At 61.3% G+C, this 23,220-nt stretch overlaps 2 protein-coding genes across 9 annotated transcripts in view; one reads left to right on the top strand and one right to left on the bottom strand.

The window, feature by feature from the left end:
- Nucleotides 1-14,236, bottom strand: part of IQANK1 (IQ motif and ankyrin repeat containing 1) — a 23,413-nt gene extending 9,177 nt beyond the window's left edge. For 3 of the 7 annotated variants that reach the window (XM_044928402.2, XM_044928405.2, XM_044928404.2), the window contains exons 1-3: nucleotides 13,236-13,374; nucleotides 11,638-11,785; nucleotides 8,279-8,368 (exon numbers count right to left, since the gene is read on the bottom strand). In XM_044928402.2, the coding sequence (XP_044784337.2) occupies nucleotides 8,279-8,368; nucleotides 11,638-11,713 (166 nt within the window). In that variant the 5' untranslated portion in view covers nucleotides 11,714-11,785; nucleotides 13,236-13,374. Of the gene's footprint in view, nucleotides 1-8,278; nucleotides 8,637-11,637; nucleotides 11,786-13,235; nucleotides 13,375-14,105 lie in introns of those variants that run through there. The other 4 variants (XM_044928403.2, XM_044928408.2, XM_025264760.3 and 1 more) reach the window with 4 other exon arrangements.
- FAM83H (family with sequence similarity 83 member H) lies at nucleotides 9,883-23,220 on the top strand. Of its 2 annotated transcripts, none has more exons than XM_006045174.4 (5): nucleotides 9,883-10,396; nucleotides 16,983-17,444; nucleotides 18,289-18,453; nucleotides 18,539-18,663; nucleotides 18,856-23,220. In XM_006045174.4, exons 1-5 carry the CDS (start codon nucleotides 10,121-10,123, stop codon nucleotides 21,662-21,664), a joined length of 3,837 nt encoding a protein of 1,278 aa, XP_006045236.3. In that variant the 5' UTR covers nucleotides 9,883-10,120; the 3' UTR covers nucleotides 21,665-23,220. The 2 variants fall into 2 exon arrangements, with proteins under 2 accessions (XP_006045236.3, XP_025120673.2); XM_025264888.3 differs by lacking the exon at nucleotides 9,883-10,396 and adding an exon at nucleotides 13,602-13,757.

Genomic DNA, 23,220 nt, shown 5'->3' with positions numbered 1-23,220 from the left:
AAAACACACAAACATTTCTGAAATGAATCTTAAGACAAAAAGGACAAAGACTACACCAGGGAGCAGAACAGCTGGCATCGGATATGTCCTATTTAAGTTGCTGGCCCTTCAGGAAAACGTTATTCGAGCACCCAAGTAGGAAATAAATCCAACTATGCTCTCCTGGGACATTTTATAGCGACATCAAATGTAGAAGTCAGCAAATGAGCACAGCCAAATAAATAAATATTTTTAAAATAAAATTTAAAAACTAAAAAAAAAAAAAAATATTATTCCTGACTGCACTCTGACAGGTACCAGAAGGTGCCAGGAAACAGACCCTAGCGACACAAGCACGCAGTATACTTGGTCGTGTTTCTGTCCTTGACCTGGCACCCAGCTCCCTAGCCGTGGGAGAGACATGAGATGCCAGTAACCCGGGTGAGAAGCGCAGGAATCACAGTGAGTCAAATTCGCACCTGCGGCTGAAAGGGAAGCCTGCGTCCCTTCAGGACACGGCCCAAGACCCACCTCGGTGTGCACAGATCTGCCTCCCAGCCTCCCAGAGGCCCCGGTCCACTGACTAGGGTGACCAGGCCCTGGAGGAAGGACAGCAGGCAGACACTGGGGACTAAGCTCTGGTTCTGAACCAGTTTCTAGGGCCCCCAAACACTGCCGTGTCCACTGGTCCAAGTGGGGCTTATCACGCCCAGGAGACACTGGCTGAGCTGTGCCTGCATTCCTGACTCAGAGACCACGAGCTGAGACACGGCCGCTTCCAAGGCTGAAGGACCTGCCGGCAGGCAGAGCGGACGGCCGCCCGCACTGCGCGGAGGGAGCACACAGGCGTGCGGGGCGGCGTGTGCGGAGGCCACAGCCCCGGGCCTGGACGCCCAGTGGCGCGGGCCCCGCCGCCGCTCCGTTTATCTCGCCAGCAGGGGGCGCGGGAGGCGGCGGCAGCGCAGCGCCGCCCGCCTGCCTGCTCGACGCCCCTCTGCTCTGGCGCTGCCGCGCAGCGGCCACACCTGCCGGCTCCCGCAGCCGGCCACGCGCGCCAGGACGCCTCCTTCCGCCTTGCCCGCGGAGAGCGGTCTTTCTGAATCACGATAACCTCGCCCGAAGACCCCTTTGCTACACCCAGGCCAGTAAGGAGCGTCAGGGGCTGAGCAGATGAAGCAGGGACGTGCAGGTGGGCTCCAGGAAGAGGCCCACGGCGGCCCAACAATGCTTGTTTAAGCCTCCCCCTTTGAGGCCCCCTGGGAGGGTTCAGAGGACAGCCCTGCATCAAACAGTGAGAAACACCTGTGACCTCACCATCGGCAGGCTGGGCTGGGAGGCCAGTGGGCTGTCCTCAGGTCAGTGGGAGATGGGAGCCCAGAACGGAAGAGGCTGAGCAGCAGCAGTGAGCTGCGGGGCCAGGATGCTATAGACATAGGCAGCGGTCAGGGGGACAGTCAGGACGCAGAGACCCCAGGGCGAGAGACAGGGCAGGCTCCGTCCACCCAAAATCTGACATCAGCCACCAGTCTTTCACCCAGTTTCCAGACAAAAGTCAAGGTCAAAGACTCACAGCTGCCATGAGAGAATGCCAGATGCCCTTGGTGGAGGCCCTGCAAAGCCTCTCCAAGTGCTCTCCCCAGGCTGGCATTCCCTTGCCCGCCCCGGAGGAGTTGGTGGCCTCTGTCAGGGTCAATGGTGCCCTGGAGAAACGAGAATAGAGACTCTTGGAGGCCTACAGACATGATATCTGAACTGACACTGCTGCCTGGAGGGCTGGGGGTGCACTGTCACATCATCATGGTCCTGTTTTCAGAGTGAAGGCTGAGGGACAGGCGGCGCTGTGGCCCCAGTCCATTCCCAGGTCCATCTGGGACAGGGACACTTGGCTGGCAGAATGCTCACACTGGCTTCTTGACCAGCAGAGCTGTTACCATAGCAAGAGCCAGAGGGGAGCTCGAGAAACTCCCCATTCCCACCAGGACCATGAACAAAATACAACAATTTCCTGGAGGAACTGAAGAGACTAATACCAGCACCAAAGACATGAGAGACCCCCCTATAAATACAGTCAGCTGACCTTTGACAAAGGGGCAAAGGCAATGGGTGAAGCCAAGGTGGTCTCTTTAATAGACGTTGCTGGAACACCTGGACGTCCATGCGCAAGAAAGTGAATATGGACACAGATCTTACACCCTTCATGGAAATCAACTCAAGATGGATCACAGACCTGAATATGAAACAAAACTGGAGCATTCCCTGGTTGCCTAGTGGTTAGGATTCTGGGCTTTCACTGACGCAACCCGGGTTCAATCCTGGGTTGGGTTACTGAGATCCCATATGTCTTACAATCAAACCAAACAAACGAAAAACCCCACAAAACTGATTTCTAGAAGGTAACAGAGGAGAAAACCCAGATGACCTTGCAATGACTTTTTAGGTACAACACCAGAAGCACAATTAATGAAACAACTGATAAGCTGGACTTCACTAAAATGAAAATTTTCTTCTCTACTAAACACAGTCTGGGAGAAATGTTTGCAAAAGACATATCTGATAAAGGACTGTAATCTGAAATATACAAAGAACTCTTAAGACCTAACAGTAAGAAAACAACCTGATTTTAAAATGGGCCAAAGAGCTGAACAGACACCTCAGCAAAGAACCTATACTGTTGGCACAGAAAGCACATGAAAGATGCTCCACATCACCTGCCAGCAGGAAATGCAAAGTAAAACAAGAGTGAGATACCTCTGCAGGCCTGTTAGAAGAGCCAGAAGGCGGACACTCTGACACCAGGTGCTGGCGAGGGTGCGGAGCAAGGGAACCTGCTGTCAGTGCTGGTGGGCGCGCAGGATGCTGCAGCTGCTTTGGAAGACAGTTAGGCAGTTTCTTATAAAACTGCTGCTGCTGCTAAGTCACTTCAGTCGTGTCCGACTCTGTGCGACCCCATAAACGACAGCCCACCAGGCTCCCCAGTCCCTGGGATTCTCCAGGCAAGAACACTGGAGTGGGTTGCCATTTCCTTCTCCAATGCATGAAAGTGAAAGTGAAAGTGAAGTCGCTCACACGTGTCCGACTCTTCAAGACCCCATGGACTGCAGCCCACCAGGCTCCTCCATCCATGGGATTTTCCAGGCAAGAGTACTGGAGTGGGGTGCCATTAAAAGTACTCTAATAATTAAATAACTGTGCTCCCTGCTATTTACCGAAAGGAATTGAAATCTTATGCTCACATCAAATCCTGCACGTGGATGTTTACAGCAGATTTATTATAATTGCTAAAACGTAGACGCAACCATGATGTCCTTCAGTAGGTGAGTGGGTAAATAAACTGTGGTTCATCCAGACAATGGAGCCCTAAAAGGAAGTGAGCTCTCAAGACACAGAAAAACACAAGAGGTGCCTCCCTGCGGACTGAGCGACTAAGCGCGGTGGGTGGAGAGCTGCAGCCCCTCTACCCGCAGGAACGCCGTCAGGAACGCCGTCGTGCGGCACAGAGGAGTGCGGCCGGATGTGCTCCCTTCTGTCCTGAAGAACCGCTGTGCGCCTGACGCCGCAAGTCCTGGAGTGAGGACCCCGGTTCCTTCACTCAGTAATATGCACTTATGGAGGAACCTTAAATGCATATTCATACTGTTCATGGGGTTTTTAAGGCAAGAATACTGAAGTGGTTTGCCATTCCCTTCTCCAGTGGACCAGGTTTTGGTAGAACTCTCCGCCATGACCCGTCTGTCTTGGTTAGACAAGGCTGTGGTCCATGTAATCAGATTGATAAGAGGCTTATGGAAGCTTCCTGATGGGAGAGACTGACTGAAGGGGAATCTGGGTCTTGTTCTGATGGGTGGGGCCATGCTCAGTAAATCTTTAATCCAATTTCCTGTTGATGGGCGAGGCTGTGTTCCTTCCCTGTTATTTGACCTGAGGCCAAACTATGGTGGAGGTAATGAAGATAATGGCATAAGAAAAAGTTGGCTCAAAACTCAACATTCAGAAAACCAAGATCATGGCATCTGGTCTCATCACCTCCTGGCAAATAGATGGGGAAACAATGGAAACAGTGACAGAGTTTATTTTGGGGGGCTCCAAAATCACTGCAGATGGTGACTGCAGGCATGAAATTAAAAGACACTTGCTCCTTGGAAGGAAAGTTATGACCAACCTAGATAGCATATTCAAAAGCAGAGACATTACTTTGCCAACAAAGGTCCGTCTAGTCAAAGCTATGGGTTTTCCAGTAGTCATGTATGGATGTGAGAGTTGGACTATAAAGAAAGCTGAGCGCCAAAGAATTGATGCATTTGAACTCTGGTTTTGAAGAAGACTCTTGAGAGTCCCTTGGACTGCAAGGAGATCCAACCAGTCCATCCTAAAGGAAATCAATCCTGAGTATTCACTGGAAGAACTGATGCTGAAGCTGAAACTCCAATATTTTGGCCACCTCATGTGAAGAACTGACTCATGTGAAAAGACCCTGATGCTGGGAAAGATTGAAGGTGGGAGGAGAAGGGGACGACAGAGGATGAGATGGTTGGATGGCATCACCGACTCAATGGACATCAGTTTGGGTAAACTCCAGGAGTTGGTGATGGACAGGGAGGCCTGGCGTGCTGCAGTCCATGGGGTCGTAAAGAGTCGGACACCCCTGAGCAACTGAACTGAACTGAACTTAAATGCATATTACTCAGTGAAAAAAACAATCCGAGAAGGCTATGATACTGTATGATTCCAACGTCCTGGAAAAGGGAAAACTATGGAGACAATAACAAGACTGGTGGTGGCGAGGGATGGAAGAGGGTGTGAGCAACAGACAGAACACGGGGGAATTCTGGGGCAGTGAAAATCCTCCGTGTGATGGCACAATGATGTGTATATGTCATTAACATTTGTCCAAACCCACAGGATATACAACACTGAAAGTAGACCCTAATGTGAACCATGGTGTGTCCGTGAGGCTCGTCAGCTGTCAGCAGTGTGAGTGGGGGTGCTGATAATGGGAGAGGCCGTGCATGTGTGGTGGGCTGGGCGTCTATGGGAATCTCCTGCTTTCCCCTCAATGCTGCTCTCAAAGAATAAAGCCTAAATTAAAAACCCAGAGACCTGAGGAAATCAGGTGTGGTGGTGCCCATCACATCTCCGCTAAATTCACCTGTCCGGCCTCTGCAAGAAACAATGGAGGGAGAAGATGGATGAAGGCAACGTGTACAGACGGCGGGCCAAGCAGGGCCACCCTGGGCCTCCGGCACGTGGCGTGTGGCAGCGTCTGGCCCGTGGTGCCCTCCCATCCACGCCAAGCAGCAGGCCCTCTCTGCCCTGTCTCAGGACCACGTTATTCTCGGTGGGCAAGATGGCAGCCCCTGCCGACGCCCCTGTCTTGTTCCCGGGAGTCTGTGAACATGCTGTGTTACATGGCAAAGGCCATCAAGACTGGAGGCAGAACTAGGGCCGCTGTCAGCCGACCTGAAGACAGGAAGCCAGCTGGGGTCATCGGAGTAGGCTTAGGAGAAGACGCAGAGGAGCTGGGACTTCGGAAGAGGCTGCTGATTCTGGACAGGGAGGGAGCAGCCCTGAGCCAAGGAATGCGGGCGCCTGCAGGAGCTCAAGAGGACAAAGGACAGATCCTCCTTTAGAGCCTGCAGGAAGCACCTTGAGTTTAGTCCAATGAGGCCCAGGTCAGCCTTCTCACCCACACAACTGCAAAACAGTAAATCTGTGCTGTTGAGACACTAAAAGTGCATTAACTGTTGTTACAGTAGCTACAGGGAACTAGCACAGAAACCCACGTCATCCCGACAACTCACGGATCCAGGCAGATCCAGAGGATGGGAGACTAACCCACACTAATGAGGAGTTTAGAGCTTGCAGATCTGGGACGTGCCAGGATACCTTAAAGGTAAGAGCTAAGCTGTTATGCCTCGGACCTCCTTCCGTCAAGAGGCCCAGAGCTTGGCAGGCCTCTCAGGACTTCAGTGCAGCTGGTGCCTCTGGGAATAGCATCCCACCCGTGTCCTGGGAGGCCCAGGAGGCTAACAGTCAAGCCCAGGGGTTCTGGTGGAGGTGTGTGCTGCCAGGCTGGCTGGCCGGCAGGTCTGACGAGCTGAAGGTGTATACTCGTGGGGAGGAGGAGGCCGGGGGGACCCAGTGGGAGAGCCGCAGCACAGACTTCAGGCTCCAGAGCAAGGCTGTGCCTCCCCTGAGAACATGGTTCTGGATCTGGATAACAGCTCTGGGATGGGGAGGGCCCTGGTGGAGCCTGGAGTCCAGCCAGGGCTCCAGAGGACAAGCAGCCTGAGTCCCCACCCTGAGCCGGGGTCCTAGCTCTGGGACTTGTGGCGCTGGGCACACACAGTGGTCCTTCACGACAGAAAGGAACACATCCCGACGCACTCCTCTCTGCCGCGCAACATCGCTCCTGGAGGTGGACAGGGGACTCTGGCTCGATCCACAGAGCTCAGTCCACACGGAGGCGCCCCTCAGACTGCCCACTGCCACCTCACAGCTCCTCTCGGGAGGTCCCAGCGGAGGAGAGAATCTCCCAGGGGTACCTGGTTCATGGCGGGGAGAGCGGCCTGCGGTGTGCAGGTAGACGGCTCCAGGACAACGGGAAGGGCTTAGCCAGCATCGGGAGCCTGAAGTGAACAAGTCTGGAATGACGGCGGGCAGGCCTGAGAAAGGCGTGCGGGCCGACAGGCAGCACGAGCCCCTCTCGTCAAGGCCGATCTAGGCCGGCTACCGACCTGTCGAGTAACTGTCATGACATCAACTCATGCACTCAAGCTGACAATTTGGACAGATTGTCAGAAACGTGGGTGGTGAGAGGAGGCCAGATCCTCTCTGGGGCAGGGGGGCTTCTTGGAACAGACCAGAGTGTGAATACGCTGGAAGGGTACCCACTGCAGGGAGCCGAGGCTCCCAGACACATGAGCATGGCCGCAGGAGAAGGTAGGGGTTGGGGGTGCGTGCACTTCTGGCCGCCCAGCCCTGAGCGAAGCAGTCCTGCTGACACCTCCACCGTGAGGGGACCCGGATTGTACAGGCTGAAGTCTAGGCTCTGCAGTTGCGTCTGTCCTCTGGGTCGAGGCCACACCTGCAGACCAGTAACACGTCCGTGGTCCTGGCACCCACCCTGCCTGAGTGGGGGACCCGCCTCCTGCAGAAAGAGGCAAAGCAACGGCAGGTCTTGTGTTACTCCAGGTCCACAGACAAGGGTGGACCGACCTGTTGAAGGCTCGAGACCCTGACCTTGTGAGGCTGGTTTCTGTTCTGGAAAATTCAGTAGGAGCCCACTTCCCACTACAGAAACCCACAAGGAGGGGGCAGACACCGGTCCCTACAGGGCCTGACAACGGGAGCAGGACCTAAGGGCAGACTGGGCTTCTCACCAGGCGCCTGGATCTTGAGAAAGTGACATCAGGACACAACCCCTGGCGACAGCCCTTGGCGGAGCAGCAGGGAGAGCACAGGGGCAGCACCACCCGGGCAGGGCTCCCGGGGCCCAGCCTGCCTGTCCTCCACTGCCTCTCATTTCTGACGCTCTCCAGGCCCCCATCTGCTGGTACTGGACATTCTCCCAATACATAGGTTGGGCATTAAAACTTATATAAAACCAACAGTCAGGATTCTGCAAGCCTTCTGGGGTCCGGCCCTGTCCTCAGGACAAGGTCAGGCTCCTCACCCTGGCCCTTTCGGGGTCCGGGGGGAAACCAAGGTGACTGACAGTGCTGGGAGTCTATCTGGGGGTGAGGCCAGAGCCACCTGGGGAGGACCACACTTGCAGGAGAGACTGGCTGCTGGTGGCCAAAACACGGAGGGGAATGGAGGGGCCAGTTCAGAGCCAGAGTCAGCTGGTGGGGCGAGGGGGGGATGTGGGGGCACGGAGCTGGCAGCGGGCAGCAGCGTGAACACAGGCTCACCAGGGAGCAGAGCCAGACGGCAGACACGCGAGGGCCTTAACGGTGTGAAACCTGGAAGTGCCGCAGAGATTGAGGACACCCGGGGGGTAGGTGCGCCTGAATGCGGGTCTGGGCCACAGGAGGGAACTTTTCCTAGAGATTCTGCTCTGGAGGCCGCTGCCAAGAGACCATGACTCAGGCCTGGGACTGAGAGCGCACACCCCGACCCCAGGGACGCTCTGCCAGGGCGGAGGGGGTCCCGCTGGAGTTGCAGGCCTACGGGAGAGGGGCCCCGCGAGGCCGCTCCGCAGGCGCGCTCCAGCACACGCGTTCGTGGGGAGTGTACACACGGAGACGGTGCAGTGTCCAGCCCCCGGCCCGAGAGCGCACTGGGGAGCGTGGGTTCTCACCTGCAGGGGCCTCCGGGCGCTCCAGGGTCGCGCGCCCCATGGCCTGCGGGCCGGTCTCCCTCTTCGGCTGGCGGCTCTCTCCGGGTTTCCCTAGGGGAGGGGGCGGTCAGTGGGGTAGGAGTGGGCGCGAGCTCGGCCCCGGAAGAGCTGCCGCCCGCAGCCTCCTTGCGAGGCGACCAGGGCCGAGCCACGGCCGCAAGGGGGCGCCGGCGAGCAGGCCCGCCCGTACGTGGGCCGAGCTCCAGGCCCGGAGCCCAGGTGTGGCGAAGCCGCCGCAGGACTCGCCGCTCGCCCTACCCCACCCCTAACACTGCACCCGCCCGGTGCCACTTCCCGTGCCCCGACGCTACTCCCGCTCTGTGCCTCCGTCTACCTACCGCGAGGCTCTGGGGCAAGGGCTGAGCGAGAGGGGTGCAGCGGGCGGGGCTGGGCCGGGCCAACCAGTTCAGCCAGTGTGACGGAGCCGGCTGGGATGGGGCCCTGGGCGTGGGTGTGAGTCAGCGGCCCCCGGGCTGGGGAAATGACGGGGAGGAGCCGTGCGTGGGGCCCCCTCGCACCAGGAAGCGGGGGGGACGCCGCCAGGCAGGCTGGCCCTGCGCGCCTCCCCCACAGCCATCCCCAGGGATCCAAAGGCTGGCCCCTGTGGGCAGAACCGCCGAACCCCCAATCAGGACGTCCTCAAGAGCCCTGGCTCAGCTCAGGACAGGCCGGCCTCTTCCTTACTGCCCCATGTCAGTCCACTAAATGCCATCTGGGCCTTCCAACGTCCAGCCTCTTCCACCAAGTCCCTGGCACCCACCCTGCCCGCCCCCACCCCCAGCCCCTGGACCCCAGCGGAAGTCTCCCCCAGAGGGGGCAGTGGGTCCATCAACTGCACAGAACGCCACCCCACCCCACCCCAGCCCCGCAGCTCCCCCCACCCGCCAGGTGGTTTTCTCCAGCCATACTGGCTGTGGGCTGGGGCCAGGGGCTCCTGTGGCAGTTGGGTTAGAGCAGTCTGTAACCAGTGAGCACCCTGCCTGGATGGTTGGTGCAGCCTGGGACACGGCTCCAAGCCCCGTGGGCTGCAGCTGGAGTTTCCCGGGAGCAGGGGAGGACGGGGTGGGACGGGGTGGGGGGGCACCGGTGCCCGCCCAGGGCAGGACCAGACGCGTCCCGAAACACAGCCCGCAGTCTGGCTGCCGAGTCGCCTCCTCCGGTTTCTCTCAGTCTCCCTCCCAGTCTGGCCGAAGAGGCCTGTGCCCCAGCAGCCCTGCGCCGTGTCAGCGCGTTAGTCAGCCTCGCGCCGGGTGAGCCACCGCGCCGCCAAGTCCCTATAAACTCCCTGGCGTGGCCCAGCCCGCGGAGTGGGTCTGTGAGGCCCACAGACAGAGCCCGGGCCAGCGCCTCAGCCAGGGTGCCAGCCCAGGGGAAGGGCAGACACGAGGGGCCGCAGGAGCGGAGGGCCCACTGTGGCCTCTCTGGGGAGCCCCCTGGGCCTGCCTGACCGAGGCCGGCCAGCAGATGAGCCGGGGCCCCCGAGGAGCAGACACCTGGTAAAACAGGCACCAGATCGGGGGCATGTCTGGCAAACGAAGTAGAGCTCGCAAACCCCGGCCCAGGAGGGCGGGCAGGGCACAGAAGGCCACGGGGCAGCAGGGCCCTGAGGCCAGGCCCCCGCCCCCCGCCCCAGGGTGCCTGGGGGACGAGGCGGGGGTGGCCCCCGCAGGGCACGTGACCAGCAGCAAGCTGGCTCCCCGGGGGCACCCCAAGGTGGCCAGACCAGAGCAGCCACAGGAAGCCGAGAGGCCGGAGCAGGCCGCTGCCGTGGGGTCCGAGCTGGTGCTTGTGCCCGCTGCGGACATGGAGGGCTACGGGGTGGGCGGCCTGGTGCCAGGCCTGGGCCCGGAGCTGCTGAGGCTCCACGAGGTCGAGCTGTGCCTGGCCCAGGAGCAGCTGCTGCTGGAGGACCGGCGTCGGCAGGCCCAGCTGCACATGCGGCTGTGGCAGGAGGAGCAGCTCTGGCTGCAGCAGCTCCAGGAGCAGCAGGCCTGGGTGCGCATGGAGGGGCTGGAGCTAGCCCTGGCCTTGGAGCAGCTCCGCAGCGAGGGCCTTGAGGCGCTGCAGACCCAAGACCCGGTAAGGCCTGGAGGGGACTGGGGTGGAGGAGGCTGACCATCTCAGGGGTATGGCGACCATGGCAACAACCCGCGGCACATCTGTGGCCCAAAGTGAGGCTGGTGCCCACTGCACGGGGCACTGCAAGGACCACTCGACAGGAAGCCCTCCCGGGCTGGCCCGATGCTAGAAGGCAGAGGGAGCCCAGGAGGGGGCTGTTCAGGGAAACTGAGGCAGAGGTGTCTCTGCAGAGCACCCAGGCATCCTGGCCAGGTGGGCCGGGGCAGGAACTGTCCAGCACAGCGTTTGGGACATGTGGGGTGAGGGCCAGGTCCCGAGCCCAGTTGGACAGTCAGCAGGCAGGACCAGCATCCCCTCCCCCGCCCGACACAGCTTCCTGGCCACCTGCCCAGCCTACTGTTTATTGCAGAGCCTGTTCCCAGGGCTTGAGATGAGATGGCGGAAGCCACCTGAGCCATCATCCTCATTCCAGGAGCGCTGCCGCCTCAGACGCAGCTGGGGCTATTTTGGGGAGCTAGGGTCTAACCCAGCTTGGCGTGGAAGAGTGGGCACCACCATCCCGCCAGGTCTGGGGATCTGGGAGGCCTCTGAGGTCCAGGCCCGCTCAGGCAGGGGGGCTGAAGCTGGGGAACAGGGTAGGTATCCCCTACCGAGCATAGACCCCAGTACAGGAGTGTGTACAGGGAGGACCCCTAGCCACAGCCTAGAAGGTGTTGGCAGCTTAGCAAAGAACTCACACGAGTGCTGTGACAGAAAAAATGGGACTCAGAGAAGAGCGACCGTGGGTCAGGGTGGACATGGGAGGAGATGCACTTCCTCCTAGCCCATGGAGGGACTGAGCCAAGGGCAAGCTGTCACCTTTCAGCCTGGAAGTGGCTAAAGACAGCATGGCCTGAGGGAGCAGCAGACAAGGAACAGCACAGCATGGCCTCGGTGGTGCAGAGGGCCAGAGGGGACCGCGCACTGTCTCAGAGTCCCCATCGTGGGTTCAAGCCCTGATGTTTCAGAACCTATATTCAGTCCCCACAGGCCTGCTGCCTGTCTCCACATGCCCTAAAGTTATGCTCTGAACACCGCCCTCGGGACCCAAGCCCAGGGGTACAGTCCCAGGGTCCGAATCCTGAAGGGACACCTGAGCTCTGACCCCTCTGTCTCAGGGAAGGGTCTCCCTGGGCTGCTGCACAGCAGGTGTCACAAGTCAGAGTCCGAGCCAGGCTGGAGGTCAGAGGGCTCACACTCACCGGCAGGGGCCCGTGGCTTGGCTCTGGGGAAGGACTTCCCTGGTGCAGCTCTGGGTCCCCCCTTCTTACTGCTCATTCTCCTGGGTGAGGGGAAGGTCGGAGGGTGTGCTCAGAGTGGCAGAGGCAGTGGGGACAGTATCACATGGACCTGCAGGAACAGACAGCAGGTGCCAAACTGGGGAACACAGGATCACCCCCAAACGCAGCATCCTGCCGGCTTCCTTGCCCGCCCGCCTGCCCCTGGTTCTTGGCGTGTGCATGCCCAGTAGCTTGGGTGGGAACACTTGGCAAGAACATCTGGCCACAGCTTGTCCCCCTTGCCCTCACGTCCCTGTCCCCTCAGCCTGGCTCACCCATCCTTACCCCAGGATTGATGTCTGGTACCCATCTCCTGGCTGCAGACCACTAGGCTGAGCCAGCTTCGTCTTAAACAGCAGCCTGAGCCGACCTGGCCTTGCAGAAGCCTCTGTGCCCCTGCTGCCCCCAGCCCTCCCCCCACACCCCACCCCTCTCTTGTCTTGGCCTTGGCAGGAGGTTTTGTCAGGGCCCGGGAGCAACACCCCTCTCCCTGGCCCACTCGGCTGACCCCCAGATTCATTTCCCCAGGGGGGCCTCCCCTGCCCCAGGCTGTGTTGCTGCCCCCCTCCCCCGCAGCACTGCTGCCTAGGTGCTGCCTGAGCGCACACCTGTGTTCCCACCGTGGATGTCACTGAGAGTTTGGGGAAGGAGCAAATGCAACTGGGAATGACCCTGAAAGTTGGGACAAGGTGACCGGAGACTGGCTGAAATGGATGGGCACTATGGCGGGGGAGGGACAGAGCTTGAGGTGGGAGGGCAGCGGCAGGTGCTGCCATGGGCTTGGGCACATGGTCGAGGGCTGGGCGGGGCCTGCGTCGTGTTAGGGCCCCTCAGAGAGGGTCTGATGGGGAACTGGGGTTCTGAGGAGGAATCTGAAGTGTTTGTGGGGGAGGCTGGGGGGCTGGGGCAGCTAAGGAAGGGAGTGTGAGTGTGTATGCGTGCATGTACACAAGTGTGGCGGGAGTGTGCGGGGCTCAGGGACTTGCAGGGCCCCCGGTTTCTGAGGGACTCTGGGTGCTCACATAGGTGCCTGTACGTTGCAGGGTTCTGTGGCGGATGGCCCTGCTTGTGTGCAGAGCCTGTGCAGCAAAGCGTCCTGTACGTGTGGACGCTGGCGTGCGCCTGAGTACAGCAGGTGCAGGCCTCCATGTGCTTGTAGGGTCCTATATGGACCTGGGTTTCTATGTGCATCGGGAGCGGGGGTCCCATGTAAGTGGGGGTCAGTGTGTGTGTGTGTGGAGTCCCTTGTGTGTGCAGGTCCCTATAGGCCTGTACAGTTCCTGTCCACAGGTGTGTGCTACATGTGTGTGGGTGTGCCAGTGCGGGGAGGGGACTGGCGTGGGGAAGTGTCCCCCGTGTGCAGTGGGTCTCCTATACGCGTGTAGGGTCCCGGATACCTGTGGGCATCAGAGTGTGCGGGGGTGGGGCTGTCCCTGTGTGGTGGGGGGCACTCTGTACTCACAGGCCCCCAGGCCCGGCACTGCCCTGCCCAGGGCTCCGCGCCGCCCTCAAGGTCTCACCTGCTTCACCTGCCTCCCCCAACTCGTAGGCAAGGCCGGAAGCACCGCCCCCCGCGTCGGGCTGGCCCGTTTCCTAGCGACTAGCCGGAACTTCCGAGTCACCCCGACTTCCGGGGCGAGGGTCAAGGGTCAGGCTTAGGGCCCTCGAGCCTTCGGCGAACAGATGGGCGCCTGGGGACGCGGGGCCCCGGAAGTCGGGGCCTCAGCGGTCTCCCGGGGTCCCGGGCCGGGGTCCCGGGCCGTTCCGCCGTGGGGGGTTCGGCGAGGGTCCCGGGAGCTGCGGCGGCGGGCGGGCGGCGGAGGAATTCGGGCGCGCCGCGGGTGGGGCCGCCCCGCCCCCAGGTGCTGCCCGGGCAGGCAGGCGGCAGGGGCGGCGGGCGGGGCGGGGGCGGGCGCGTGAATCAGGCCGCGCGGCGGGCGGGCCGCGGCAGGGAGTGGCTGCCGGACCGACCGGACCGCGAAGCCGCTGGGCGGCGGTCGGCTCCTGCTGCCCTTGTCCCGAGACCCCGCGCACCTGGCCAGGTAGGGCCCCCTTCCCGGGCTCCGGCCGGGCGGGGCGCGCGGAGGGGGAGGCTGCGGCGGGGTGGGGCGGGGTCGGCACAGTCGGGCCCCCCGGCGCGGCCTCACCTGGGCGGCCAACCCGCCCGCACCTGGGCTGCGTCGGCGCGACCCAGAGCGAGGCAGTGGGAGCGCGGCCGCGCGCGAGGGGGTCAGGCAGGGTCTGCCGGAGTTGGGGCCGAGGGGGCGCCACGGCCGCGTGTGCTGGTGCGATCGCGGGCGCCCTCGCCCGACGCCGGCCCAAGAGAAGCGAGTGGGAAGGGGCCCCGGGCCCAGATCGAGCCAGCCCAGGACGCCCCGCCTTGCTCCTACCCTCGTGGCCTCGCTGGAGTCTGGAGAGCGTGCCGGGCCTGGCCTAGACCCTTCCTGGGGGTGCCCCTTCTAGGCCGCCGTGGACTGGGGGTGGCCCGCGTGACCAGAGCTCTGTATGGTTCCCTCCGTGGGGCGCACGGTTCCCTGGCGCCCAAGTCCCTGGACTGGACGGGTGGACGGGACTCTTGGCCCAGGCAGCTTAACTTCCCGGAGTTCAGTCACCCCCTTTGGCTCTGCAGTGTGCACTGGAAAGCTGCAGCTCACCCACTTTCAGACCAGGAGCCTCCTCTGCGGGAATCCCAGCCCCGTCCTCCTCCTGCAGCCTAAAGCCCCTGCCTGCCTGGCGCAGGGCCCGCCCACCTTGTGCCCCAGATCCGTCCCTCTGGATAAAACCCCAGGCCTGCCCGCGGGAAAGACTTCCGCCGGAGGTCCCTGGTTCAGGAGCCCACTAGAGCCCTGAGGGCCCTGCCTGGAGACTTTGTCGGCTCTATCTGAGGTCAGAGGTCAGCAGCCAAAGAGCGGGATTCCTGCTGAGTCATCAGCCTGGGTGGGATAAGCGCCCTTCCCTCCCTTCAGGCCAGCGTTGGTAGGCAAAGGTGGAGAGGCAGCTGTTGGGGTTCCCATAGCTGGGAGTGGCCACTGCCGGGCCCACAGGTCAGGGGCATGTGGACCTGTGAAAGGAGACAGGCAGAGGCCTAAGGTGGTCAGGGCCCCGCGTGTGGCTTCATGCAACTGGGCAGGGCCCCCTTCACACTCCCTCAGGACGGGCCAGTCCCCACCCTCGGATCCCCCACCCCCTCTGCATGCAGCCTGGATACTTGGAGTTGATTCCCTTCCCCAGTGAAGGAGGAGGGAAGGAGGTCCCTTCCAGTATGTCTCCCCGACGTGGCAAGCGGCACCCTCAAGGGTTGTCAGCTGGATAGCGCCCCCTCCCCAGTCAGATACAGTTCAAGATAACACACACCCTGTGGTCACACACAGGGTCAGGACCCTGGTGCAAACAGGCCCACACTACGTACACTCGTGTGGTCAGCCTGCATCTGGTCCTGGTGCAGTGAGGACGCATGGCCACCCCATTTGTACCCAGATACGCCAGTGGGCAGTGCCCCCTCTTAGGCACAGCAGGTTTTCCTCAATCAGACCAAGTAGCCTCTCCACCGGGTGTGACTGAATACACACGGGGGCGTCCCCCACCCCCACCTCCACGCCACTTCTCCCAGGAGGGCAGACAGGAAAGATTCCCCAAGTCATCCCGACTCCCCCAACTGTCTCCAGTGGGCCACTGACCCTGTCCATTCAGCGATGTCCAGCTGCACCTACAGGGGCTGGGGGCACTCTGCCTGTCGGGCCACATTCAGGAAGCCACAAACCAGACAGGATCAGCTTCCTGCGACCCTCCTTCCAGATTAGGGAGATGAGCATCCAGGTATTTCAGGGGTCCTAGGGAGATGGGTCCTAGGAGCCAAATAAAGACCCCCACCTGGCCTTCCAGGACCCGTGTTCCCCCAGGCCAGGCTCCCATGCAGGCCCTTTGGAGGCAGGTGGGCTGGAGTGGAGCCAGTGGGGTGTGGCTGATGGTGTGAAGTTGGGGGAGCAGTGAAGGCGGAGAGGCTCACCTGGAGCTGAGGACAAGTGAGCAGTGACCAGGAACTTGGAAGGTTACTGCTGCCCCAGGGTCCCGGCTTGGCAGGGACAGGCCTCTAAGCTCCTGCCAGAAGGTGAAGTTCAGGCCTGGGGAGGGGGAGGGGTGTGCCAGGGGTGCAGCCTAGGGAGGTGTCTAGGACGGTATGGTGGACGGGTCAGAGGGCTCCAAGGTCGGCAAGTGGGTTGTGGGGCTGCGTGTGAGGCCCTGTAGCACAGGTCGGGGGGTGGCCAGGCTCTGTGCACTGAGGTCGCCTTGGGCCATGTGTGCTATCAGGTCAACCCTGACAGCTGCATTCAAAAAAGCTTTTAATTAAATTTTTAAAGGGAACACTCCATTTACAGTTACTACAAAACATTGGCTGTATTCCCACATTGTCCAGTACATCCTTGAGCCTGTCTTACACTAAGCACTTTGCACCTCCTGCTCCCCCACATACACTGGTAACCACTGGTTTGTTCTGTATATGTGTGAGTCTGTTTCTTTTTTGTTATATTCACTAGTTGTATTTTTTTTTAGATTCCACATATATATGATATTATACAGTATTTGTTTTTCTCTGACTTATTTCACCTAGTATAAGCCCTTCAAGTCCATCTATGTTGCTGCAGATCACAAAATTGCATTCTTTCTGGCTGAGACAGCTGCATTGTACAGTGGAGGGAACAGGCCACAGGGAGTGGTCCAGGGTCCCCCGGCTCTAGGGGCAGAGACACAGGCAGTGCCCCAACTTGTCCAGTATCACAGTGCCAGGAGCCACAAAATGCATTCATGTCATAAAATCAGAAAAAAAATAAATATATTAATACAGTCTATATTATATTTATATTTTCTTTATAACAACTGTCATATCATTTTTTTTTAATGGAGGAAGGAGTCCACAAAGCAGAAGTGCCTTGGGCCACAGAGGCCATAAAGTAGTCCTGAGTCAGGCCCATGTGGAGCCGGAACCCCTGCCTGGAAGCTGGGGCCCAGGGTGCCTCCTGGCCCCTGGTGAGAGGAGGGCCAGCCCTACCACGAGAGCCACAAGAGACAACGGGCATGTGTTATGATGTTCCACCAACTAGGGGGCATGCCAGGGTCTGGGAGTGCCCTGGAAGACCTCCAGGCGCGGGCTGACCTCCATAGCCCACCCAGGGTCACTGACAGCCGCTGCTATGATGTGTCCACATGTATGTGGAGGGGTGGGCCCAGAGCCCCTCCCCCTGTAATGCATCTCCCTGCCCTTCCCCCAGGTCCCTGGCCCCGACATGGCCCGTCGCTCCCAGAGCTCCTCCCAGGGGGACAACCCACTGGCACCTGGGTACCTGCCCCCACACTACAAAGAGTACTACCGCCTGGCCGTGGACGCGCTGGCTGAGGGCGGGCCAGAGGCATACAGCCGCTTCCTTGCATCCGAGGGGGCACCCGCTTTCCTGTGCCCCGAGGAGCTGGAGCACGTGAGCCGCCACCTGCGGCCCCCGCAGCATGTTGCCCCCGAGCCCCCCGACGGCAGCCCCCCCAATTTGGACTTCGATGGCTCCTCCGGTACTTACTGGCCTGTGAATTCCGACCAGGCAGTGCCTGAACTCGACCTGGGGTGGCCCCTGACCTTTGGCTTCCAGGGCACTGAAGTCACCACACTGGTTCAGCCACCGCCACCTGACAGCCCCAGCATCAAGGATGAGGCTCGAAGGATGATCCGCTCTGCCCAGCAGGTGTGCGGTCCCAGGCTCCGTGGGCAGTGGGGAAGGGCAGCCTGCACTGGATGTTGAAGCATGAGTAGGAGTATGAGAGTGAAGGAGAAATACAAGCATGCCAGTTTAGGGGGCAAGGGTGGGGCCAGGACTGGCTGGCCAAGCCTCTCCAGCCCTCAAGCCGTAATGAGGGCTCCCTGGCAGACTTCTTCCAGGGTCGTCAGTGGTTTGGTTATCACAAGCTGCAGACTGCACAGGTTTGCCTACCCAGGGTCATGGCTGGTGCCCAGAAGCAAATGGGCTCTGATGGTTGGGGCCCCTCCTTGCCTGGACTTAATGTTCAGAGAATTCTCTAGTCCAGCCCTTGACCTGCCTCCAACACCAAGCAGTTGGCAAATAGCAAAGGGAGCCTGTTAAACCACAGACCTATGGCAGCAGCTCAGATGTAAAGACCCGTCTCTGCCCTCTGCCCCTTCGCCCCTCCTCCCCAGATGGCAACTCCTTCCCAGGTGCAGGAATGGAGCCTGGGGCTTTGCCTTGCCCCCTCCCCCATCCAGGGCTCTGCCCTGAGCTGAACACCCCCCTAGAGCTGAAGGACAGCCCTCCCTCAATAGGCTGCAGGCCCTGTGCCTGCCTAGGGCTCCATCATGGGCCACCAGTAACCCCACATCTCTAATGACGGGCTCCTTCTGACCCCCGTTCCATGACAGGGCCCCACTCCCCTGCGATGGGCTAGTAGCTGTTGTGGGCATCCAGCGATAACCTGCCCCGGCTCCCAGGGGGTGGGGAGGGCATGAACGTATGGCTAGAGAATGGTGGGGACAGCAGAGGGTTCGGGCCTCTGTCCCTGCTTCATCCCCTGCAGGTGGTGGCCGTGGTGATGGACATGTTCACCGATGTGGATCTTCTCAGTGAAGTGCTGGAGGCCGCTGCGCGCCGCGTCCCAGTCTACATCCTCCTAGACGAGATGAATGCACAACACTTCCTGGACATGGCCGACAAGTGCCGGGTCAACCTGCACCACGTGGACGTGAGTGGCCAGAGGGCGGGAGGGGATGACCAGGAGGGGCGCAGTGAGGCCCCTCTGCAGAACCTTAACGCCTCTCCCGCCCCAGTTCCTGCGCGTGCGCACTGTGGCGGGCCCCACCTACTACTGCCGCACTGGGAAGTTCTTCAAGGGCCATGTAAAGGAGAAGTTCCTCCTGGTGGATTGTGCCGTGGTGATGAGTGGGAGCTACAGGTGCGCCTAGCCCCTTGCCTCCCCATTCGAGGGCCTCCTCTCCAGAAAACGTTCTCTAGCGCCCTAACCCTAACGCGCTCGGCCACGCCCCTTCCCCAGCCCCGTGGTCCGCCCCTCTCCCAACCGTGCCCCCCCCGCCCCCCCCCGCGCTGGTCTCGCCCCTCCCTCTGACTGGCCCCACCCCTCTCCCAGCTTCATGTGGTCCTTCGAGAAGATCCACCGGAGTCTGGCGCACGTGTTCCAGGGCGAGCTGGTCTCCAGCTTCGATGAGGAATTCCGCATTCTCTTCGCACAGTCCGAACCGCTGGTACCCTCGGCCGGGGCGCTGGCTCGCATGGACACCTACGCCCTAGCTCCATACTCAGGGGCTGGGCCGCTCATGGGCAGCCAGATGCCCGGGGCTCCCACCCCCTTCTCCTTCCCCAAACGCGCCCACCTCTTGTTCCCACCACCTCGGGAAGAAGGCCTGGGCTTCCCCTCCTTCCTCGACCCCGACCGCCACTTCCTGTCGGCCTTTCGCCGAGAGGAGTCTTCGCGGATGCCCGGGGGTGCCCTGGAGCCGCACACGGGGCTGCGGCCGCTCTCACGACGGCTGGACGCAGAGGCCGGGCCAGGCGGGGAGCTCTCGGGCCCGCGGGGCTTCTTTCAGGCACGGCACCTAGAGATGGACGCCTTCAAGAGGTACAGCTATGCAGCCGCCGACGGTGCGGGCGCAGTGGAGAATCTCGCGGCCGCGCGGCAGGTATCACGGCAGACGTTCCTCAGCCACGGCGATGACCTCCGCTTCCAGACCAGCCACTTCCACCGCGACCAGCTCTACCAACAGCACTACCAGTGGGACCCGCAGCTCGCGCCGACGCGCCCACAAGGCCTGTTCGAGAAGCTGCGGGCCGGCCGCCCTGGCTTCCCAGACCACGACGAATTCATGCTGGGCAGCGGGCCACGATTTCCAGAGCTCGGCCTGGACGGACACCAGCGGCTGGACTACGTGCCATCCAGTGCCTCACGGGAGGTGCGCCATGGCTCGGACCCCGCCCTCGGGCCCGGACCCCGCGGTCTGGAACCCGGCGGGGCCCCTCGCCCCAACCTGGGCCAGCGCTTCCCTTGCCAAGCGATGACGAGGCTAGGCCCAGAGACGGCGCCCGAGCCGGAGCCGGAGCACAGGGGTGGGCCCGAGGGGCGGGCCGGACTGCGGCACTGGCGCCTCACCTCCTACCTGAGCGGCTGTCACAGCGAGGACGCTGGCGACGAGGGCCTGCCCACACCCATGGAGACCGAAGCCTATGACGATGACGTGCTGGTTTCTGGGGGTCGGGCGACTGCTGGGGACCTGCTTCCCTCGGCCTTCCGTGTGCCCGCGCCCTTCCCAGGCAAAGGCCCAGCGCCAGGCTCTGGCAGCGGTGGCGGCGATGGCCCAGAGCGTGAGGGCCCGGAGGAGGTGGGCCTGGCCAAGCAGGACTCTTTCCGCTCACGCCTGAACCCGCTGATCCAGCGCAGCTCCCGGCTGCGCTCCTCGCTCATCTTCAGCGCATCGCAGGGTGAGGGCACGGGCGGAGCTGCTGGGGCCTCCGCAGAGAAGGTGCAGCTGCTGCACAAGGAGCAGACGGTCAGCGAGATGTTGGGGCCCGGCAATGAAGCCGTGCGCTCTGCTGCCTCCACCAAGGTGGCCGAGCTCCTGGAGAAGTACAAGGGCCCCTCTCGAGACCCTGGCGGTGTGGGGACAGCGGTCACAGTCGCCAGCCATAGCAAGGCTGTCGTGTCCCAGGCGTGGAGGGAGGAGGTGTCTGCGCCTGGTGGCGGCGGTGGGAGCGAGCGCCGCAGCCTGGAGAGCTGCCTGCTGGACCTGCGTGAGTCCTTCGCACAGCAGCTGCACCAGGAGGCGGAGCGACAGCCGGGAGCTGCCACTCTCGCCGCCACCCAGCTGCTGGACACGCTGGGCCGGGGCAGCAGTGGCACAGACCGGCTGCCCTCTCACTTCCTGTCCACCCAGGGCCACTCCACCTCCCCACAAGGGCGGGACAGCCCCCCACCAGAGGGGCCTGGGGGGCACCAGTCTGAGCCAAAAGGGAGCCCCACCTTAGCCTACCCGGAGCGCAAGGGGAGTCCCACTCCTGGGTTTCCCACCCGCAGAGGCAGCCCCACCGCTGGATTTACTGAGCAGAAGGGGAGCCCCACTTCTGCCTATCCTGAGCGCAGGGGTAGCCCAGTGCCTCCTGTTCCAGAGCACAGGGGCAGCCCTGTGCCCCCTGTGCCTGAGCGCAGGGGCAGCCTCACCCTTCCCTTCTCCGGGGAGTCTCCAAAGGCCGGGCCCACAGAGGAGGCAGTTGGTGGCCCCATGGAGGTCCTGCGCAAAGGCTCCGCGCGACTGCGGCAGCTGATGAGCCCCAAGGGTGAGCGGCGGGCAGACAATGAAGGCAGCTTTCCGACGCCGCAGGAGAACGGGCAGCCTGAGAGCCCCCAGCGGCCGTCCCTAGGCCGGGTTGACAGCACTGAGGCGGCTGCAGAGGAGCGGGGCCCGCGGGCACGCGTGGCTTCAGCCACAGCCAATGCCTTGTACAGCAGCAACTTGCGGGACGACACGAAAGCCATTCTGGAGCAGATCAGCGCCCACGGCCAGAAGCATCGTGGAGTTCCCGCCCCGGGCCCAACCCCGGCCCACAGCAGCCCAGAGCTGGGTCACTCGCCAGTGGCCGGCGGCCTGGCCCCTGACATGTCCGACAAGGACAAGTGCTCGACCATCTTCCGCTCGGACAGCCTGGGGACCCAAGGCCGGCTGAGCCGCACGCTGCCTGCCAGCGCAGAGGAACGCGACCGGCTCCTGCGCCGCATGGAGAGCATGCGCAAAGAGAAGCGCGTCTACAGCCGCTTTGAGGTCTTCTGCAAAAAGGAGGAGCCAGGGGCTCTCGGGGCCGCGGAGGGCCCTGCTGAGGAGGACGCCAGGGACAGCAAGGTGGGCAAGTTCATGCCCAAGATCCTGGGTACATTCAAAAGCAAGAAGTGAGTCACCTGGCCTTCCAGCCTAGGCCAAGGTGCCTGCATCACCGTCGGGCAGAACACTTGGCCCTCAGCCAAAGCCCAGGGACCTAGCTGAGCCAGCCAGAGTCCGCTCCACCTGAGGCTCAGCAGGCGGCCCTCCTGGCCTCGTGCCCCTGGGTCTCTCCTCCCTTAGAGCTTCAGCCCCAGCTGCCCTCTGACTTACCACCCCAGCTCTGGGCCTGCAACCTCTGCCTCTGGACCCTTAGCCTCCCCTTCTTAGGCATCTGTCTCCCCCACCTCTCTGTGCCTTAGGCCCCCATACTCTGGGGTCCGTGTGTCTCAGGGCTTCCGTGTCTCAGGGGTCCCCTCTGCTTGTGGTCTGGCTGGGCTGCCCTTGTCCACTGCTTGGCAGTCCCCTCCTCTCCAGGCCTCCTGTCTTCTCAGGGCCTGTTTCCACACCCGTGTTTGAGGTCTTAGGGCTCACTTCCTGCCCTTTCCCCAGCGCATTCCCTCCTTCCCTCCCTCCGGGCCCCTTCCCTGGTCACCAACCCTTCAGTGGGGGAGGGGCCGCCCTGGTGAGAACTGAACCAGGTGTGGCCGCCACTCCTGCAGGGCCCCGGCCAGCACCCTGCAAGGGCGAGAACCCCTGGCTTTGTGGCACAACAAGCCCAATGGATGATGGGAGGCCCTGGCCTCACGAAGCGTTCCTGGCAGATGGCATGTTCACAGGTGCATCCGCAGTCACACCTCAGAAAGGGGCTGGATGTGGAGCCTTGTTCTGTGAGGGCAGAGGACGGTGTGTGATGGCCCCTGAGCCCTGGCACACTGCTCTGAGGGGTCTCGGTGCCCCTGACGTGGGACCTCTGCACCTCAGTCCCTCATCTAAGTAAGTGGTCCTTGCCCTGCAGGCGCCCAGCAGACCCAGACTCCGCCCTCTTGTGCATCCTTTCCCCTTTGTCACCAGCCCCCCCAAAATCTGTCCGAGGTTCCCCATGTAGCTTTCTTGTATCTTTTTTATTTTTCAACTCCAGATAGTAACTGATCTGGAATGATTCGTTTTGGCACCAAATGCTTCAAAAGCCGCCTCTGCCCTCCCCATAGGTGCTGGTGTTCTTAAATTAGTGTTTGTGCTATTTCTTTTTAAATAGTTTTTTTTTTAAGTATAGGAAACCCTAATTGCTCTTTGGGGACTGCCGGGTATGGCCTCAGTCCTGACTGAGCCCCTGTACCCTGGTGGCCCACGGTCTCGTCACCAAAGCCACTGCCCAGGTGGGGTGACAGCAGAGACTTTGGTTCGAATGGAAAAGGCCGCTAGGGAGCTGGATGAGCTGGAGTGTCTCTGGTCCTCGATGTGCTTGCTGACACGTTTGGTTTGGCCTGGCCTGGTGTGCAGCTGTTCTGAGCAGACCGGGCTGGGCCTGTCACTGATGGACAGCCCTCACAGAAAGTGGAGGTTCTGCCCAGGGAGAGTCCCAAGGCCCTCGGACCCTCCCGTCTGCGTCCTTCACATCATGCTCAATAAGACCTCACCTCAATGTGATTCTGCACATTTTGGTGTTAATAAAAAAACAACACGTGAAA

The sequence above is a fragment of the Bubalus bubalis genome, chromosome 15 (assembly GCF_019923935.1).
Source record: "Bubalus bubalis isolate 160015118507 breed Murrah chromosome 15, NDDB_SH_1, whole genome shotgun sequence".
Taxonomy (NCBI): domain Eukaryota; kingdom Metazoa; phylum Chordata; class Mammalia; order Artiodactyla; family Bovidae; genus Bubalus; species Bubalus bubalis.
This window is presented reverse-complemented; position numbering and strand designations above follow the sequence as displayed.

Coding starts and splice junctions, on each gene's coding strand:
- FAM83H (XM_006045174.4), top strand. CDS start 10,121: ATGGAGGGCTACGGGGTGGGCGGCCTGGTGCCAGGCCTGGGCCCGGAG. Junction 10,397..16,982: donor CGCTGCAGACCCAAGACCCG/GTAAGGCCTGGA, acceptor CCCTTCCCCCAG/GTCCCTGGCCCCGACATGGC. Junction 17,445..18,288: donor TGATCCGCTCTGCCCAGCAG/GTGTGCGGTCCC, acceptor CATCCCCTGCAG/GTGGTGGCCGTGGTGATGGA.